This window comes from Siphateles boraxobius, unplaced genomic scaffold, assembly GCF_051911475.1.
Source record: "Siphateles boraxobius isolate OS27281-9 unplaced genomic scaffold, OSU_SipBor_1 68, whole genome shotgun sequence".
Taxonomy (NCBI): Eukaryota; Metazoa; Chordata; class Actinopteri; order Cypriniformes; family Leuciscidae; genus Siphateles; species Siphateles boraxobius.
In genome coordinates, this window is record NW_027509195.1 from 13563884 (window position 1) to 13579566 (window position 15683).

The following is a 15683-nucleotide window of genomic DNA, read 5'->3' on the forward strand; positions in this document are numbered from 1 at the left end:
ACTGTCATTCACCAAGACACCTGCAAGTCTTTCCCTAAGCTGTGTGTAATTTCAGATCATCTGTTTTAGGTTGTTTCTGAGACGTGTTTTCTGCCTTCTCAGATTCTTTGGTTTGGTCCTGATGTAGTCCTTCCCAAACAGACCAACAATGGCACAAAGTTTAAAGTCACCATGAAATCAAAATGGGCAATTCTTGTTGTTTATCCAACATCTCTTCTCTTCTCTGATTAGGCTACATGTCTTTCAGTGCGAGGGCTAGACAATTCAGTTGAACTCAAGAACTGGATCAGTCCATTTTGTGAATGAATCATTCAAACAGGTTTTGCTGACTGAATCAACTGATTCAAAAGAACAACTCATTCAATCATTTAATTCATGCTCCACTACTTTTTTCATTAATTCAAATTAATATTTAATATATTACTTTTAATTCCAGTCTTCAGATAATTTGATAATATTATAGCATAAATTTAGTTGTTAAATTATGGAAGAGCAAACTCAAAGCAATGCAATTTTCCTCTGTTGTTTGTGTCTTGCGCTCATGGTGAATCAGCATTGATTCAGCAGTTCGTATCCACTCAGAGGCAATACATTGCATTCTTCTGATAATCTAGTGTCTTTGAGTTGCTTTTTTAGATGCAGACAAACATGCTAACAAAAGAAAAGCGGCACATGTTCGATGCGGCTGATGACCATTTAAGTCTTTTTGAATGGGATCTAATTTTCCTCAGTCAGCATCGGCTTATGTTACATACAGTCGTCAAATTACCGTTCACCAAATTAGACCAAAAACACAACACAAACACTGCACACACCATTTCCATCTCCCTTTTTTTTCCGTTCTTCGTCTCTTTTTTTTTTTAACACAACAATTCATGACATCTTCTGTATTGATATTCAAATTAGTACAGAGCTTTGGGTGGACTTAGATTAAATTCACCAGCTATTTATACATGGAGCATATTATATCCAATGCTTTGCATCACTGCCATCCAGGCTTAGCTTGGATTAGTGAGGCGTAAACAAATGCACAAAGGCCTTTGTGCGTTCTCCTCAGATTTTTTTCTCACGTTATCTAAACTAGCAAACTGCGATGCCGAAACGATCAAGCAGTTGTTTCATTGGGTTTTATGCACAGAGTGAGAAAGAGATTCCAGTTGGGATTCCATAGTGTTATTTTGAAACAAAGAGCAAAATGCCCAGTCATGAAACAAATAAAAAAAACCTCCTCCTTTCGTTACCATTTGGCCTTGTTATTTCCATCCTAGCCAAAAGGCTTTTTCCCCCCCTTCACTTTCCTTCCTCTCTCTTTCTCCCTGTCCGAGGGGTGTTTATCTTTCTTCAGGATGTGGTGATACTGTGACAGCTGTTTTGGAGGAGTTAGAGGGTAGAAATCCCTCTGTTGAAAGCCTGGTCAGAGTTCCTCGGGTGTCCCTTGAACTGCCCTCTCCCTGCTGGAGGTTTGTTGATTAAGCCTGTGGCCCATTAGCCTCTCAGGTGTGGGTGTTGGCCGCTGGGTTTTGATCCACATCTGTTGGACCTTTAGGCCACTGCAGTTTTTGGGCTGCACACAGAGCACAGTGTGAGGTAGGAAGGGTCGCTTCTAAGGTCTGTGTCTACGTGGAGAATGTGGATCTTTAAAGACTTAAAGATGTAGAGTCTCTAATGTACACAAACAGTATATGTGTCTTCTAAATTTACATATTTTACACACGCACGCACTCACGCACGCACGCACGCACACACACACACACACACACACACACACACACACACACACACACACACACACACACACACACACACACACACACACACACACACACACACACACACACACACCTTCTAGGGGGTAATTAAATGTAACAAATCATGTAAAATAATATAATTTTTTATTTGAAAATTACACAACATTCTTAACCTTTTAAACCACTTAGAAGATAGTGATCAAAGTACATTTTGTAAAAATCACCTGTCAAGTTTATAATATATGTTACATCAACATATGGGAGTCAAATTGGACGACTACAGGCACTCATCTCAGGCTCACTCATTTATCTCTTAATCTATTGATAAAATTATGAAAAATATCAGTCAAGAATAGAACATTTTTCAAAACAAGAATGTCAAAATCAGAATGCGTAGTTCGTGCATAAAAAAATGTCTGTCAAAACCAACATTTGAACGATGTTTACTAACCCAGTGAAGTTTTTCAGTTGGATTGGCGTTTATTCTCTCTAACATGCAGTGGGAAGTATTTCTCTCAGTTCTCTGATCATTCAATTTAAGCGAGTGAAAAACAAATTTATATTTGCGTGCGTTATGTGTTCGTTATCATCTCTGACAGACAGCATATTGAAGCCACTCAGGCTGCCGGTTTCATCCTTTTCTTGTAATGCGATGACGCATTCAAAACATTCGGTATGTGGGTTTTCTTGTAAATACTACTGTGTATTGTGCACAGACATCGATGTTGTGATATTTAAATGATGTGCATTTGAAAACAGATGGATCATAAGGTAATAATTATTTTATTCTAACACCATGTGCGCTGCAACATGATGCGACAAGAGCAAATTGGACCATTATAATTAGAAATTCTGTCTACGGCGCGTTACGAGAAATTCCCAGCTGTAAACTGATGCCCCATTCTGTTTCTGACGTACTTCAAGCACTCACGCTACTTCTGATACAAAGAACAAATGGATTTGCAATGGTCGCTAATCAGTTGTTGCTTTCCCTGGGAATCAAACCCATGAACTTGGCGTTGCAAGCACCAATGCTCTACTGTTTGAGCTACAGGAAGGCTGTTGAACTGCAGGCTGTTGCGGCGCGACACGACAATGTTAGCCAATAAGTATTCAGTAAAATGCATCAATCATGCATGAGTTTGTCAGCTTTTGAAAGTTTCCAGAATATAAAAATATAATAAAATATTATTCAGCAAGACATTATGATTCTGTTTCTTGCCATGCTGCTAAAGCTTATTTGGAGCTTTATGCATGTATTTAGCATCCATCTTGCTAGGTTCAGTCATGTAGACCACTGATAATTTATCTGTATTATCCTCAAACGTCAGTGAATCACTGCGGCAAGTGGACAGACACAGAATTTGATTACACCAACAGCAACATTAACAGGATTTACATGTATTTGCATAGAGAATGTCACTTTTTGTTGACTTTAACATGTGCAGTGATCTGTGGGGTTTTGTTGGTTTGTGTTTTTAATCTGCTGGCATTGATGTGGTTCTATCTATTTGACTGTCTGTCCAACGTGACCTCCAGTCCATCCGTTTGCAAGGTCTCCACAATCGCCTCACATCCTGACAACACAAGAAACGGGGAAACATAGTGGCAAGACACCCAAACCCCCGACCCTTGTGTCTCTTTTGCTCTCGTTGTATCTTTCGCCTTTTCCTTGCATCTCCCTCGATCACTCTCTTATGACATACTCCAAAGTGTGGCTATGAAAAGACAGGAAGTGAGGGTAACGGTAGTATGTTCCATGTTGACAAGATGCTTAGAAGTGAATTTTCTTCTTATTCTCACTGTTGTCTCACTTTTGCGTGAAATTCCAAAAACAACACGGTGCAAGTCTGGAAACAAGCTAACAACAGAGAAAAGAGAGCTGAAAAACACCCCCAAAAAGATATTTCTGTTCTGTTAAGTCCTTTCTCTGTCTGATCTTCTGAGGCCGTCTGAGGGAGCGGATCGTGTCTCTGACAGCAATCTTCCTCAGGACATACAGGGGAAGTCAGAGATGACGTGTTCTACAGAAATGTCATTTCTCTCTCTTGTAGCCGAGCGTCCTCGGGCTGAATGACAGTCTGAAGCCGAGAGGCGTCACTGAACTCAGGGTGGCTGAAGGCTTTCTCTATCCCTCCTGCTCTTTTCGCTGGTATTGAGATTAGAAGATGTGCTTTCAGGGCTATAAACACAACACTCTGGCCTGGTAGATGTGTTTTGAATTTTTTGCTGAGATTACAGAGATTATGAACGGTGTTATGAGCATCCTCCAAAAAGAAAACAATGAAAGGAATAAAACAAGAAGAGTATCATGAGAGGGAAGATGACAGGCCTTGAATTTCTTTCATTAGGGCCTATTGTTGGCCCTCATCTCAGTTGAATAAATGCTGTGTTTTGTGCCTGTTTTCGTTTTGTACCTGTCTATAACCACAGATCTACAACCACAATAATTAGAAGTGCCATTCCGGTAGTGAATATTTGCTTCAGATGATCAATGCAATAAATCACAGTTCTAATTGCAAGAAGCGGAACGCATGTCAAAATGACTATTCCCAAACTGTAAATGGTTAGTTCATCCAAAAATTGAAATTCTGTATTTACTCACTCTCATGTTGTTTTCGCACATCACGCAAGCATTTGATACATCCATGTAGTATGTGCGTCATTGTATATCTGTTCATCATTTAAAGCCATTGTGTATCTTCAAAAGACTTGGATTTGGATTAGACCACTCAATTTATTATTTTTACAATTTACATTTTTGAATCTTTGGATCTTTGATCTAGTTTAGAGGAACTAAATTAACTTTATACCGCAAATCATATCGTTTACATCAATTCATACATATCGTCGTATTTTTATAGCTTGATATAGCAAGGTATCGTTACACCCCTAATTATTATTATTATTTTCAAATAATTTCAATAAAAAAAAAAACATTTTTTTATTTGAGTTTGATTCATCATCTTGCAGTTCTTGTTGACATATTTTCTGTATTGTAATGCATTTAAAAAATCTGTACAATAAATTGCAGACTCCTACAATATCTAGGGCTGCAACTAACAATTATTTTTAAATCGCTTAGTTGGCCGATTATTTCTTCGATTAATCGGCTAAAAAGGCCAATTTTAATTTTTTAATTTATTTATTGACAAAATACACTATTCCACATCCTACTCAATACTGTCCTTCAAATAAACGTGCCGACTGAATGCTATGAAAACAACATATTTAGTAAATATATATCAATGGTATATGCAAAAGAGTTACGTGCAAAAGAGCTATAATGGAGTTTTTAGTATGTGATGCATTTCTTTAATAATTCAAAACATTTTTCTCTCTCTCTCTCTCTCTCTCTCTCTAGGGGATGAATGGTACCTGTGCCGGCTGACTCTGACCCTCTCCAACCTGTCAGATCTGCAGTGGGCCATGTTCCCCTATCCCTACCTGGCAGCCGTGGGCCCTGACACTGGCACTGGCTCTGTGGTCTACAAGCTTGTGGCCCGAACTGGCGATGGCTCAGTGGGAACAGCCCACTTCCTATTGGTTGATGGTGGGTTTGATGGGCAAACACTTTAATCATCGAAAAACTGTCAATAGAATCATGCTGCCAGTAACAACGCTGCCCCACTTTAGATAGAAAGGGAATTAGACTGATGTCTCACATGCAGACATGCATTACATGATCAATAATTTTAACCCCATGCATTGTTTATGCTTGAAACTCAAATTGTTCAGCTAACACACTCAGCTTAGCTTGGGAGAGAAATTCAGAGACTTAGAAATGTACTGACAGGATGTTTAAAGTTTTGTTAAATTTTCTTTTTATGGAATGGAGTTGCAATGAAATCATAATGGACACCATAGACACGATTTTATTTTGAAACTATGGCAATGACATGCCTTTTTCATTAGACAGTTGGTTACTGCTGTAATCGAAATAGCATAAAGCACTAAGTCACTAATGTAATCCATGCCGTTTCCATAGTTATTCGTTCCTGTTTAATATACGTGATTCCATTTAGTGCACAGAGACCAACAAAGGTTAAATGAATTTGACGCACTGTGGAGTTTAATCTGCAGCAATTAGTCAAAAGCAAATAGACCAAATGTTCTTTAAACATACAACTTATATGTGCATGCTGATCTATATGTGTGTGTGTTAGGACAGGTGCGTTATACTGGTTTTATTGTACCTCTAGGACATCTTCAGAAAATCATAACCTCTCATAATGGCTAGTCATTCATCATCTGATATGTTGTGACATTACAAAATGACTTCTCTGGTCCATAAGGATTTATACTCTGCTATAAATATTCTGTCTCTGGTGATATTACACTCAGATGTTTATAAAATCTGGCTTTAGGTGCCGTTTGCCTATAGCGCTCTTTCTCCAAGTTTTTGATCAGTCTTTTAGTTGAATGTCATTCATTGTCAAGTAGGCAATTTACAATTTGGACTTAAAGAAAGATTTACTTGCGCTTGCAAGCAAAATGGTCTTAATGTTTCAGGTAAACATAGATAGAAAATATAAAACGGACAGTTCGGGTCTTGTATGCTGATGGGACATTACAGTATTTCAGCCATGTTATGTTTCACAATAAGTTTGCTTAATAACATTTGAATGAAAAATTGCGTCCTTAACAAAATCAAGGCTGTGTTATTTTATGAATATTTTTACAGCTAAAGGGTTGCAGGCATTTTACTGTAAGTTGTGCCTTACAACATCCTTTAGCCTTGACTATATTCATATAATAGTGTAAAGGCAGCTAAAATAGTTACAGCACACTAATCATAATTCATTATGCAATAAATGCAGACACTATTGTTCAAAAGTTTGAGGTTAGATTTCTGAAGGATTTTTAAAGACTGGATTAATGGCTGCTAAAAATCCAGCTTTGCTTTCAAAAGAATAATGTGCAGCCTTGGTGAGCATAAAAGACTTTCAGAAACATTAAAAAATCTTACCAAGCACAAACCTTTGAACGGTCTGTATTCAAATATAACAATACAATCATTGATGTCAGGTAGATAATCAGATTTTTCCTTTTGTTTAGTAGCATGTAATTGTGTATACCTGAATAGTCAATTGTACATCAATTTTACTTAAAACATAAAACAAGAAACTGTTCCTGTTCCTGTCTAAGTGGGCAGTTCTTAGCCTGAATAAGATGCAAAGTGGAGATAATGGGCATAGATCATAAATTTCTCAACATTATCATTACATTTTTCATTACTCGAAGAGAGCTTGCAAAGACAGAATCAAGCATGATTCTGAATCAGAACCTTTGCAGATGAGTCTTCAAGCACAGCTGCAAGAAGGGCAAGGCAGAGCGGGTACAGCTGGGAGATCTGCTCCGCCTCAGCAGCTGTGTTCTTCATCCACTTCCTCTTCCTCCAATCCCAAATAATGACACGCTCAAGGGGACAGCGGTTAAAATGAGCTCTTGTCTTGCTATTGTCCTGAAGGAGGAACAGAGGGGAGCATAATGCTCCTCACACACATACACACACAGATGCACTGAACCACAGCTGGCAGAAGGGTCCCTTACTCCTAATGTGTGTAAAAAGACTTCAAGGCTTTTATGACTTTGTAATCCTCTTGCACTCTGAGCTGAACTTTACAAGAGTTGCTCTTTTTAATATGTGATTATAAACAAGTGCCATATCACAGTTATAGGCGATTTATGCAGATTTTTTCTACATGCCCAAAGTCATAATTTCAAAACTAGGCAGGTTGTTCCTACTATGCAATACATTTTCATGTCCCTATAATAGGCCTATATGTCATAATATACTTAATATACTGGATAAAAATTTTTTATCTTTACATCTAAAATGTATATATGAAGATTTCAGATGCAAAAGCCTCTAAGAATTATCATTTTTATCCAGCTCGTATATTAAAGTTCAGTAATTTCAATTAAATGACAATTACCTATTAATTGTCATTTAAGTGAAATTACTAAACTTAAATATACAAGCTTGATAAAAATTATCATTCTAGAAGAAAATTTCAGATGGCACTTAGAGGCTTTTGCATCTGAACTCTGCATATATATTTAAAATAATTTTTGAAAATGTACATTTTTTGTTGACCACAATCAGTGTTATTTTATTATGATTTATTTACTTCTATACTATATATTAATGTTTTGAATTACCTTTTATTTTATAATGATAATAATATTTATTATTATTATTTTAGTAATTTTAGTACTTCAACTTAAACTGTTTATTTTAGTTTCTAAGCTTTTTTATGTTTGTTTTTTCATCTAATATTTTTATACCGTATAGCATATTATTAAAATATTTTGCCCTTAGACTTAACTTACAATTGTATTTTATTTTATTTTAACATTATATGGGTGTGTTTTGTTGTGACAGGTGGGGAAGATTCATTTGAAGTGGACCGAACAACAGGAGAAGTGAAGACCACAGGGCGACCTCTGACCCCCAGTAAGGAGTACACACTGACCGCCCAGGCCGTGGACTCACAGGGCAGGAGGGGCCCGCTCGCCTCTGTGTTCATATTGGCCGGCTTCCGGCCCCCTCAGTTCACCAACACCACCTACACTATGTACATCCCAGAGAGCACTGGGGTGGGCCGAGCGTGAGTACAGGAAACTATGTGTTAGTGGGTGTGTTTGTGTGCATCTGCATGTAAGAAGATTCAAAATGTACTGCTCATTAGAGAGTAAGAGAAGGATTGTGTGAACGTGGCCAACTCTGAAGCTTTATGTGTCATCTGTTGCATGAAACAATTCGCCTCGAGGGATAGCGGAGGTTGAGAGAGGGGGGACATAGTGAATGGAGGGGGTTGTGGCAGAGAGGAGGAACACAGATGCATCATTTTGTCCCCAGGCTCTGAATTTGAAAGCGTGTTCAAATTCAAATATTTATTAAAAGAAACTTCTGGATAAACATGAAGAGCAGTGTCTGAACTTCTCCCTTCGGGCACTGGCACAGACCAGAGCATAATGATCTGTGTGGAGGAGGAGAGGACAGCTAATCATGGAAAGAGAGACATTAAAAAGAGAGACATATTAAAGAGTGTGGAGGGGAGATGACATGGGAAGAGAGCCACAAAGAATCACCATATCTCAGACTTGCATTATTTCCCATTTTCCAAAATCTTGTGAGTTGCCAACAAAAGCAGCTGCATTCTAAAACCCTGTTCAAGCAGAAAGTGTTTTTATTATATATTATTATATATTTTATTATATATATTTTGGCCGCTAATGGGCCATTTTTTTATAGCTTTTGAAAATAATTTGTATGTATTCTTGCTGCTTAAAATTAACTTTCTGCAGGCTAAAATGTGAATTGGGCTTCAGGGAGCAGTTTAACTTAAACGGCTATTTCTAATTTGTAATGTTTTACATCAAGGCAGCATCTCTGTGTGTCACACAAAAATAACTTCTCATGTGAAGCACAAAATCCAATAGTTTAATGTTTGCAGGATCCTAAACGAAAAAAAATATTTTTTTTATTTTTATAAAAAAAAAAATACTTTCATTCAGTAAGGATGCGTTAAATTGATCAAAAGTTGACGGTAATGACATTTATAATGTTACAAAAGATTTCTATCTAAAATATATGCTGTTCTTTTAAATTTTCTATACATCAAATAATCCAAGAAAGATCATGGTTTATTTAAAAATATTTAGCAACTGTTTGCAACATAATAATAAGAAATGTTTCTTGAGCACCAAATCACCATATTATCTCGGAAGGGTCATGTGATACTGAATACTGGAGTAATGGCTGCAGAAAATTCAGCTTTACATTCACAGAAATAAATTATATTTTAAAATATAAAATTATAAATTGTTATACATTTATATAACATTATTATAAATTGTAATATAGTCATTTGTAGTACTTTTTTGTATTTGGATAAAATACATAAATATATAATAATAAAAATAAAAAAAAGGATAAATAAATACTGTCTTGCTTGGTAGCTCACAGATTTGTAGGTTTCCTATAAAATTCCTCACAGTTCTTAGTACATCTACATGAATTAAATGCTGGCCTGTGCACTGAATCTGTTTCCTGTATGTGTCTGTAGGGTGGCGGTGGTCCAGGCTGTCTCGTTCCAAAGGAAGAGTCTGTCCTATATGCTTCTAGTAAACCCAGGCAACCTGTTCAGCATAAACCAGGAGAGTGGCGCGCTCAGCCTGACACGTACTGTGGACTATGAGAGTGGACAACATCTCCATCACCTGCAAGTCAGAGCTTCTGAACCAGATACAGGACTGAGCAACATGGCAGAGGTTAGCACACCTTTACCTAGCTATCTAAACATGGGCTTTCCGTTGATATTTATTGCTCTTAAATTCTTAAATTCTTAGTTATAATTTTTTCAGATTTAAATAAAAGCATTTTTCAACAATTTTTATCTCCAAAAGTACATTTAGGTCAAAAGTACACGACTAGTTCTTATACATTAAACTTATACATTGTATTTACCAACACACCTATTTAGATAAAGATCTCTTCAGGCGTCTTAAGGCCTGTTCACTCCGAGGATGATAACTATAAAGATAACGATAAAGATATAGTTCTAAAAATCTTTCTCAACATTAAATAGCAGATTTCACACCACAGCTATAACTATAATGGCACAGAGAAACTATATCATTGGAATCACTTTCAGAATGATTTTATCCAGCTGAAAACATTGACAGCCAATCAGAATCCTTCCTGCTGTAACAAGCTCGAACATTTAAAGCGGCAGACGAGCACGCACTTAGAATAAACTGAATAATATAATCTGCTGGTGTGTATGCTAATATAGTTATCTTTGTAGTTATCGTTCTTGGTGTGAACGGGCCTTTAGGCCTGACATTATGATCCTGTATGTGTGGCTGTCAGACATTCGCATCCAGCCCTTGTACAATTTCATTACACATCTGGTTCTTTCAGAAGAGAAAGTTACATATGCTTTGATACACACAATAACACACATATGCATAAAGGTACACACAGGCACAAACAGGAACAAACATACACATATCAGCAGAAAAGCAGTAATGAGAGATTGTGTGGCACTGAGGCCATCAAACACGCCACAGCTATGACTGTTGCCACTTATGAAACTTGGTGGTGCATGTGTCTTTATGTGTAAGATAAAATGATGTGACAAAGGCAAAGAAATATAACAGATGTTTGATCTATTTTATCCATCATGTTGTTGTTGCCATTATTAGAGGAGCAAATGTATCCATCTGTGTGTGCGTGTTGTTCACACTGTTGTTGTTCAGTGTTGATCTTCTTTGTTTGGCAGAAGTTCCTCCAGATTAATTGAGTCCTCTTGATGGACTTGGCTGAGACACAGTGATGTGTAACTCCGTCTGTGCCAGCACCAGTCACACACACACACACACACACACACACACACACACACACACACACACACACACACACACACACACACACACACACACACACACACACACACTTTAGATAATTGTCAGAGTCACTGCCCCCTGCCAAATCATTACAGCATCTCTGAAGACGACTCCATGAGTAGGACAAGCTAGAACAGAAATGAGATGAAACAAAATGAGAGAAGAGGAGAGGAAAAGAGACAAGGTGAGAAGAGACCAGAAAAGACAATAGACAAAACAATATCAGAAAAAAAAGAGAGAACATAGATGACTAAGATGAGAAGAAAAGAGTGTCTAAATGAGTTGAGATTGGATAACAGAGAAGAGAAGAGGTGAGAAGAAAAGAGACGAGGCAAGATTAGAAAAGAAGACACAACACTAAAAAATGAAATGAGACTAGAGGAAATGGAGATAAAAAAGACCAAATGAGTTGACGACAACAGAGACTAAAGACAAAGGTGAGATGACGCAAGAGGGGAAGAGAAAATAATGAGACGAGAGGGGAGGAGATTAGATGAGACAAGAAAAGAAGAAATGAAGAGAAGCGTGAGCGTCTGTCCTCTTAGCATGTGAAAATAATTTCATAAATAATGATGAAGCTCTGCTCTAAGACTCTTCATCCCTTTTAGACCCCTGTTGTTGTTGTTATTAGCAGTAATGCTCCTCCAGCAGCAGACATCAGATTCATTACTGCCATATTCAACCTCTAGCAGCCATGAAACAAACAGAACGTTCCCCACTGTTAGGCAGATTCCCGAGGGACGACAGCAGAGAAAAAGAAACCCTTAAATGCAGCGCTACATGGGCTTTAAGATGCTGTCCTGACTGCTTCAGAGCTGTATGGTCAGCTATGGCGCTGTGTGTGTTCTGTGTAAGGAACTTTTCCCTCTTGGCAGTTCTGCTCCTCTGAGATAAGCAGTTTTGCGGGACTCTCCCTCACCATGACTAACGCTCCTACTGAGAACACGTACCTCGCTTTCCCTCTGCCTCTGTTCGGTCAAAGTCAAATCCTGTGCCAGTATTCAGTTTGAATGCTAACAAAATCGCTGCACAGAGAGAAGCCTGAATGTAGATAGAGGGATTCCATAAGCTATCATCTGAGCTTCAGTTGAGATCTGCTACATTAAAGTCTACACACTGAGTGGGACTGCGGTTTATGTGTGTGTTTGTGGGGTGGTTGAGCCATTTGCATTCAGTGGCTTCTGCCACAGCTGTTCTGTTCTGCTTCTGTCTCTTCTTTTAATGTTATTCCATGTTTAATGCTGTTCTTAACCGAAAGCCTTCAGAAAGAGAACAGGACATTAAATGTGTCTATAGTCATGCAGGGTTTTAGTCCCTGTAGAAAAGATAGCCTCCTATACAGATATTTAGGCCAACCATCTTTCTGGAAGTTAAATTGTCTGTCATATACTGAATTGTAATGAACAATTTGATTTAAAAAAATGCTTTTGATTACAATGACAAACAATATTTTACTGATTGATAAAAATAGAAAGAAAATGTACAACCCAATCCATCAAGTGATAATTTGTAGCTCACTTACACTCATAATAATGCACATATTGGCATGTTTTTAATCATTTTCTATAGCCATATGAATTTTGCATGGAAGGTCAGTAAGGACTCTGAGTATGTTTGCAGAAGTAGTGTGATAAATAATTATTATCTACCATTGTGATGAGCTTGTTTGCAAATGTTCTGTCTTGTTCTGTTTTAATCTGTCTGTAAAGTATTGTAACGTTTGGTATTTTTACGCGTCATCACAAGATTCTGTGGCAAGAGCTATTTACAACAATAGAACACATAACAGATTTCTGTCAACTTAATGTAAAGCATTGTAAATAATCCATTAATGTTCTTAGAATTTGGTAAAAGACATACATTTGATGGTTAATGCCTCTACACTCACCCATCAAGAACTCTATTCAAGTCATTTTGATGCTTTAAAACCCTGATTAAAATTTATTTAATATAACTTGTGTTTGGAAGGAGACTATTTTTCAGCGGGAGGCTGAACCATTCATGTTTCCAGACTTGTCCACATAATAACATCTCTCTCTCTCTCTGTCTCATTTTCATACTTATGCAGGTGGTGGTTCACATCACAGATGAGAATGACTGCACACCAGAGTTTATGCACTCCATTTACAGTCGAGACAACGTCCCTGAGACCACCCCGACTGGTACATCATTACTGCAGGGTGAGTGTCTGTTTCTCGATTTGTCTCTCTTCCCATCTCTGTTACTGTCTCACTTTCTGTCTCTCTGTCCATGTTTTTCCCCCCGGCGGTCCTGCTCTTGAGGCAGGTGCTGTTGCCGTTTGCTCTGCGGGGGCGACTGTCTCTTCAACTCAGTCTGTAATTATGAAATAATTCATTATGGCAGCACTTTCTGGGTGGTAAATGGATTGTAATCAAAGCCAGCTTGGTGGCTCCCAGGCAGAGGAGCTTTTCTGCCCCCGTCTTCCTCTCCTCTTCAATCGCTCATCATCCTGACTACCTCCGTCAAGCTAGTCAGGCCATCAATCCTCCATTTTGTGCTTTGCTAACATTGTTGGCTCTATAACCACAGGTCAGAAACTGTGACCCAGAAATAGAGGTGGGATCTACTCAGTGGCATTCGTGACCTCCTCCTCTAAAACACAATTATTAATGAGATGGGACCTGTTTATCTCTCTGTGTCAGCCCTATCTGCGATCATATCACTGTAATTGAAGGTGTTTTAGTGGCTTCAAAAACATGAATGAGTCGTGGTGTTGCGTTTCAGAAAGAGGCTTTAGTGCATTAGTTGTTTGAATAAATGTTCTATAATGTATTACTATTGCTTATATTTAACGTTTGGGATTTAAAGATTTTAAACACTATTTTTGCTACACGCTTAAATTATACTTCAAATTTTCTTAAAGAGAGGTGTGCTACTTTTCTGAGCGCCTAGGTTATATAATACGGGGAGAAAAATTAGGGATGCATCAATTGGATTATAAATCTGCCCAGTTATGCCATAATTATTTTCATGTTAGCCAAAATCCTCTACTGTTTTGTATAAATACATTTAAAATAAAACTGATTTATTTTAAATGCTACAGGTGAATTTAGGCAGGAATATTTTAATATTCAGTATGATAAATTAATATTAATTTTCATTTTTTATTTAATAAAATATTTTGAATATTAATTTTAAGATTTGCTAAAGATCATACTGAAGTGTTATTTTTTTCCCCCTAAAGATTAACTTTAAGTGAGCATTATATGATGACAAAGATAGTCTTAACATTTGTTAAATATCCAATACTATATACAGTTCTATCCAGTATTGACTGATGCTAATAAAAAAAAAACTTTGGCTATTGGATCAATTATGGAACCAACAATATGGGCAACATTGAGTGTCTCTAGTAAAAATTCAATAATTACATTGAAGGATGGACCCGAGCCATATCTAGAGACCAGAAAATCAGAGAGACCTCTGGGTTAGCTTAATTGACATCGGCACCTTAGCAACCACATAGCAACATGTTAAAACCACTTACAGGCAAAAGCAGTTAACAACATTAAAAATATGTGAAATAAAAATGTAAACAAGCGAAAATTAACACACAGTACAAAAAGTAAAACTAAACATGATCTGTACATGATAGGATGATGTCCACATGATGTGTCCTTTTCATCTCTGATCCAGTTGTATTAACAGTCTCCAATCTACTGGTTCTCTTAGTATCGAACAGAAGCTAATGAGCTTTGTTCTCAGAGGCTGGGAGATTCTTCTCATCCAGTGCTCATCTGAGATCTGAAGCCCAGAGATGCCCACCATTTCAAAGAGCTCCTCACCTTCCATGATAAACGACCCTAAATTTAGACTTTGTTGTCCACAAGCCTGCGACTCTGGTGAAAAGAAGCAGAAAAGAGAGAAAAGCAAAACAACAAGGAACAGAAGTGAGTCAGATCAGGCAGACAGCATGCTTTGTGAGGCACAAATCTAGAATGCCAACTGCATTTATGCAATTCAATTATATTTATATATCACTGCGGCGGGTGAAAACATGCACTGTTCGCTTTCTGTCGTATGCAAACAGAATGATTCCTGCCTCTGATTCCAGTTGGCTCTTCTGTTTTTGTGTGGTAACACAAAACAACTTTCTTTTTCTGTCTCTCTCTTCTTTCTCTTCTTGTTTCGTCTCCCTCGCTGTCTTTCTCTCGCTCTCAACATGTAAAAGCAGCAGGTTCACACAAACACCAGCTGGGGCTGTTATTTGCTTATCAAATGTGTTCTGTTGTGAGCGGGGAAAAAAAGGAAAAACACGGAGCAATCGTCAACTGTGCAAAGCCTGGCAGAAGGGAGAGAAGATTATTATTGTTGTTTACCTTAAAATGGGATTAGACTGTAAATTGGGTGCCGGCTTTTAATAGGGCCTAGCAGGAAGAGAAGTGCAGAACGCACTCCAATTATCGCATGGAAAACTTCTCGGAGAGGATTTAGCGCACGGCGAATCAACGCACTTAAAACTCGCCCAACCTTAGCCCACCTTCCTTCCAGTCTCTC

The 15683-nt window shown here is 37.8% G+C and overlaps 1 protein-coding gene across 2 annotated transcripts in view; it reads left to right on the top strand.

Annotated features, from left to right (window-relative positions):
* LOC143723014 (neural-cadherin) overlaps positions 1-15683 on the top strand; it is a 121235-nt gene that overhangs the window by 55706 nt on the left and 49846 nt on the right. For both annotated transcript variants that reach the window (XM_077214958.1, XM_077214959.1), the window contains exons 2-5: positions 5113-5301; positions 8137-8362; positions 9824-10028; positions 13234-13345. In XM_077214958.1, coding sequence (XP_077071073.1) covers positions 5113-5301; positions 8137-8362; positions 9824-10028; positions 13234-13345 — 732 coding nt within the window. The remainder of the gene's footprint in view (positions 1-5112; positions 5302-8136; positions 8363-9823; positions 10029-13233; positions 13346-15683) is intronic.